The 5,775-nt window shown below is 33.1% G+C and overlaps 2 protein-coding genes across 2 annotated transcripts; one reads left to right on the top strand and one right to left on the bottom strand.

Annotated features, from left to right (window-relative positions):
• Positions 1-856: 856 nt before the first annotated feature.
• On the top strand, positions 857-1,829 carry LOC111995890 (pathogenesis-related protein PR-1). Its single transcript, XM_024027838.2, has one exon. It carries the CDS (start codon positions 910-912, stop codon positions 1,495-1,497), a length of 588 nt encoding a protein of 195 aa, XP_023883606.1. The 5' UTR covers positions 857-909; the 3' UTR covers positions 1,498-1,829.
• Positions 1,830-2,617: 788 nt separating this feature from the next.
• LOC111995993 (pathogenesis-related protein PR-1) lies at positions 2,618-3,417 on the bottom strand. Its single transcript, XM_024027937.2, has one exon. It carries the CDS (start codon positions 3,359-3,361, stop codon positions 2,795-2,797), a length of 567 nt encoding a protein of 188 aa, XP_023883705.2. The 5' UTR covers positions 3,362-3,417; the 3' UTR covers positions 2,618-2,794.
• Positions 3,418-5,775: the final 2,358 nt, after the last annotated feature.

Here is a 5,775-nt window from a genome sequence, read left to right on the forward strand (position 1 = left end):
GTTGGTATTCAAGATTTTGCAGCAAATGGACTTCTATGAAATGGGGGCTGGGTTGCTCAATTATTTTACCTTTTCTTCTCCAATATGGCAATATGGACCTTATCATTCTCCCCCAAAAAAAAAAAATGGACCTTATCATTTCTAAATTGTTTATATATATATATATATATTTATATAATTATATATAAGGATTCTACATATCCTCCAGAAAAAAATAAATTCCCGAATTTTGTATCTAATATTATTTATTTATTATTATTATTTTTTCAGAGCTTTTTAGAGATAAATGATAAGACCAAACCTTTGAAATGCACAATCCCTCTGAACCTTACAAACTCTAAAAAGTTTACTTAGATTAAATTAAATAGTAATAAAAGATTAAAAACGAAGAAAGAAAAAGAAAAGAGGCATGTATAACATTTTAACCAAGCTACCTTACCTTTTACGGCTTGGAATTTATCTTGGATCATTTGCACAAATGTAAATTATTTAGGAACTTGTGGTTGTACTTGTGGGATAAAAAATTGCCATGCACTTTGCTAGCACGTACGTCTATTTTCTTGGACCACATATTAAATTCTAGAATGCACCATGGTGGGCACCGATGTCCCGTAATACAAACAACATAGAGCTCACGGGCTCAACATGGCCTAGCTCACGAGAACACTTCAATCACAGATTGTTCCTAGCTATCAAAACTCATAGCTCACGACCCATCAAAGCGATTCTATCACACCCACCAAGCAAAAATATAACACATGGTCCAACCACCTCCTAATTGGTGCACGTACCACACACTCCACAACTTTGCAGTGCCTTGATATATCTAAGAAATTCATATATATATATATATATATATATAACAATTAGATCCCTAGGTCCATTAGTGCCACAACAAAGAAGAAAAAAATGAGACCCTGTTTGCTTATCTTCCTCTTCCTCTTCATTACTCTCACTAGCAACAATCGTTTAGTCACTTCCCAATCTTCTCCAATAGCCAAAACACCATTGAAAAAGCCAGACAATGATACCATATACAAAGTTTCTAAGGAATTATGCTGGGGTTGCATTGGAGAGTCACTACAATTCTTGTTTGCACACAACATGGTGAGGGCATACAAGTGGGAGCTACCATTGACATGGGATTTTCAGCTTGAAAACTATGCAAAATGGTGGGCTGGTCAAAGAAAAGCTGATTGCAAGTTAGAACATTCATTCCCAGAAGATGATTTTAAGCTAGGAGAGAACGTATTTTTGGGCAGTGGCTCTACATGGACTCCAATTGATGCTGTGAACGCTTGGGCTGAGGAGGAGAAGTATTATACTTATGCTACAAACACTTGTGAGGCTGGTCAAATGTGTGGGCACTACACACAAATTGTGTGGAGTACTACGAGAAGGATTGGATGTGCACGAGTTGTATGTGACAAGGGAGATGTGTTTATGACATGCAATTATGATCCTGTGGGTAATTATGTTGGCGAGCGACCATATTGATGAAATTGGAATTTGGGTGTGTGAAACTCTTACATTATACATTAGGATAGCTTTGTCTGTCATATTTGCGCTCATAGTTGTAGGATGTGTGGCCGGCCATGGGTATCATAGTGTTTGGAACCATGAATCAAATAAGACAAAAACTACTCTCATTATATTTGGGGACCTGATTATGTTAACCTAGTGGGAAACTTAGCTTATGAGTAAGGTTTCTTAAAAGAAGTTTCATTGTGTAAGTATATGGCTGTCTATTTGTATTAAAAGCCAAATATGTAAAGTAAGTGGTTGGATTTTCTATTGGAAGTGAAATCTTTAGTTATTTACAACATTAATTTTGTGTGTTGGAAAGTTCAAATGTTACAAAAACTTATGTAAGATGTTTCTATTATATTTTTTGGTAAATACTATAGGACAAAAGTCTTATAACTTAACTCGTATTTTTTTTTATAGATATTTTAAAACAAAAAAAAATAAGTGTAGTGTTGAAGTTTTCCTCCAAGCTCCAATCACCAAATTATCCAAAAAAGAAACAAGTACACAAAAACATGATCAAAGTGAGTACAACTGTACAAGTACACTTAAGAAGAATACTCTAACTCACTCTTATAATAGTTTAGGGGCTATATGAAGTTATCAACAGACTTACTCGGAAGCAATATATGTAAATTAAGTAGCCCATAATATGATATAAAGACCCAAAGACTTTTTTTTTTTTTTTTGGGTTTAAAAAGTGAGCTAAATAGATGAAGACCCTATAAATGTTATATTTTAGGACAACGATGTGGAACTTTTCTCTCAGATAAAAAAATGGATCTTCCTCCCCCAACTTACGCTAACTATATTCTCAGAATATTGAATGATTACTCTTGAAATGTTGTGTGTGCATTGCGAATACTATTAGGAAGGGGAAGCTAAAGGGTACAGAGCCACGATGGAACTGAAACTTGAAAGCCCAAGCCAATGAGATGATGTGTAGCAGAGTGGCAAAGAGCATTGCCAAGCTCAATGCTCACTGCCCATTAAAATTGGCCGCAGCTGCCGTGCATAAACATGGAAACAAACCTTCATGAGCACTAGACAACACTATTTTTTTTGCTCAAAGTCAAAACTAGAACCTCTGTTCTTAGCAAGGTGAAATAAATAACTGATCATTTCACAACAATTTACGTACATTGTAATAAATGGGCATTAAAGAGTCCACAATAACCCCCATCGATAATACACAGTATTGAAAGTAGCCCCAACATATTCCATTTCCATAAAAGAAGTATATTGCAAAATTAAATTTCTTACAACATCAATATGGCCTTTCTCCAATATAATTTCCAGGAGGGTCATAGTTGCAAGTCATAAAATCCCCCCTACCCCCAAAACAAGTCACCTTAGCACACCCAACTCTTCTTGTAGAGCTCCAAACTATCTGTGTATAATGCCCACATTCTTGTCCACCGGCGCAAGAGTTAGACCAATAATTGTACCATTGACGCTCTGAAATCCAAGCCATGACGGCCTGAGAAGGTGTCCAACCATCTCCACTACCCCAGAAAATGTTCTCACCATAAGGGCCATTAGAGTGCTGCAAAGCACAGTCGAATCGCCTTTGGTTAGCGTACCATCGTGCATAGCGTGCAAGCTTTGCGTCCCACAACAATGGTTGGAGTCCAAGTGCTGAACGAGCTGCATTATGTGGAGCCAGAAACTGGTTTGCTAGGCTTAGCCGCCGGCTTGGCCTTGTTAAAGCATGAGTAGTAGTTGAGATTAGTAGGAGAAAAACAGTGAGGCCGCTTAAACAAGCACGCATTTGAAGAATTTCCGAGTGTTTCATAAGGGATTTCTTTATGGGGGGACTTTGTACAATGCACATGGGGTAGCATTTATAATGAAGAACTTGGGAGTAGTTGGATTAGGAGGGGGTCTAAAGTGTCAACTATGGGGTGGCACCCATGTTCGATAATGATTGCCACACTTGTTTTTGTAGGGAACAAAAGTCTCAACCTGAATTATCATTAAAATAAAAAGTCTCAAGCTGAATTCCTTTCTAAGATTTCATAATTTTGGGGTGGCCATTTTTTTTTTTTTTTGGGCCTTAAAATTATATACTCATTTTTTTACGGATTTTGCCATGCCTCTGAGGGAAGGGGCCGGGAGTAAAAACAATACTTGGAAAAAGACTTCTATTGAGGGTCATAAATAAACAAAGCTATTTATGAATCATTTGAGTTTGATTTGGAAAAATGCTCGTTTCTATAATTATGTTCCTTTATTAAGCAACTGAACTAAGCTTAAGAATACACTTAGGCACAAGTATTAAATAAGTTGAGCTTAAAAATAATAACATGCTAATGAACGTACAAGGCTCGATTCAATATATATCGTATTATATGTATAAAATTTTAAGACATATTTATATAGATTTGAGAATAGAAGGTATAAGCCAAAGGCTTTGTAGCTGAATTGGTATCTTCCCATACACAAAGTGCTCGGGGGTTTAGGGGAGAAAATATTCGAGTTGCGAGGTTAGCAGCATGTTGTAATTATTTCTCAAAAAAAAAAAAAAAATAGAAGGTATAAATTTGTAATAAGTTCATAAGATATCAAATGATTATTATTTGTAACTTATTAATAATATAAATAGTTCATTTATGAGTAAAATAATATATAATTTGTAATAATGCACAATTATTAAATGTACTATTTATAAGTTCATAATGTGATCAGGGGTTAAAAATTTTAATGGTAGAGTTTTTTTATACATGGGAAAAGAATAAATTAATCAAAAAGCTTGTGAACAAGTTTGAATATGTGAAATATAGTTTGGTGATGAGCTCAAGCTTGACTTATGTATTGAAATAAAATTAAATCAACAATCTTAAATTTTTAATACTTGGTTCGTTTATAACCATAAAGCTCTAGAATGGGCCCATGGTAGGAAATTATAAGGAAATACTAAATTTATTAAAAATTTTACAACTAAAAGCTTACATACTAATGTGTTTGCAAACCCAATTAATGCCATGTTAGCAACATAATAAATAAAATTTTGAATTATATTTTTATTTTGTATCTAAAAATTATACTTCAATTTGAAAGTTTTATAGTAAAATCTATAGTAGCTACCATCACTAAAATCATAATATCATGTTATAATGACGCTAAAGTTACAATAAATTTTATTAAACATGCCTTACAAATTGATGCATCAATTTTAAACCAAAAAAATAAAAGAGTTAAAGTATATTTTGGCCCTTAAAAAGTTTGGGATTGTTTTCATTTTAAAATTTTATGTTTTAAAATTTTCATTTTGACCATGCATATTTGATTTGTTTTCATATTAGCTTTTTATATTTTAAAATTTTATTTTAACATTCGTGTTTAATTCAATTTTTTTATTTAACTCTTTACTTTTCAAAATTTGTATTTTTTCAGTGAAATTTTTTTTTGACCATTTTTTTTTATATATGTGGTTCATTTGTTTAGTTGGAATCGAGAATTTGTTACACTTACCGAAAGTTCTCATATCTATGTCTCATGTTTTGGTTGCAGACAGGGAAATCCAACCAAAATGTAACATCTCATTTATCTCCATAAACTAACGGAGAAAAATACTTTTGTACAGCTTGCAACAATAATTAAAATAGCTCCGGAGTAAATACTTTCGTCCTTCAAACAAATTTCTAATGCTTTCGAGAGTCAAATACATTACTATAGTCTAACGCTAAAAATAAAAAATTAAAAAATAATTAAAAAAAACATTATTTTGTTAAAACATATATAATTTTTGGTCCCATTTTAAGTGTTCTAATTTGTATATTCAACCTCCCATTTAAAAAAAAATTTATACTCTAATCTATAATCACAACTTATAGTAGAGTATAATTTTTTTTTTTTTTGAGAAAAATAGTAGAGTATAATTATACTATATACTATTGTATTTGAGCAGTGAGAAATCATTTACCATGGTCCATGGATACACAGGAAATAAGCTTAGGCATGGTCAATGCTTTTGGTGGGGCATGGTAGCTGAGTCTAATTTGAATGGACATCTCATCACATTCATAGCCCCAAGATTCCATCTGGTTGTTAGATATGAGATTTATATTATTTGGTGAGGGAGAAATGGAGTATTAAATTTGTTGTACAAGTCAAAGTGAAAATTGTGTTCGTCTTTATTAACGCCGAAATTCGTGGGGATAATTAATATTACCTAAATCAACGGAGCCCAACCATATGATCACTGATCAGTGGGTGGAATCAAGTAATCAACTACTCTCCTCCTTT

The sequence above is a fragment of the Quercus suber genome, unplaced genomic scaffold (assembly GCF_002906115.3).
Source record: "Quercus suber isolate HL8 unplaced genomic scaffold, Cork oak 2.0 scaffold_151, whole genome shotgun sequence".
Lineage (NCBI taxonomy): Eukaryota > Viridiplantae > Streptophyta > Magnoliopsida > Fagales > Fagaceae > Quercus > Quercus suber.

Coding starts and splice junctions, on each gene's coding strand:
- LOC111995890 (XM_024027838.2), top strand. CDS start 910: ATGAGACCCTGTTTGCTTATCTTCCTCTTCCTCTTCATTACTCTCACT.
- LOC111995993 (XM_024027937.2), bottom strand. CDS start 3,361: ATGTGCATTGTACAAAGTCCCCCCATAAAGAAATCCCTTATGAAACAC.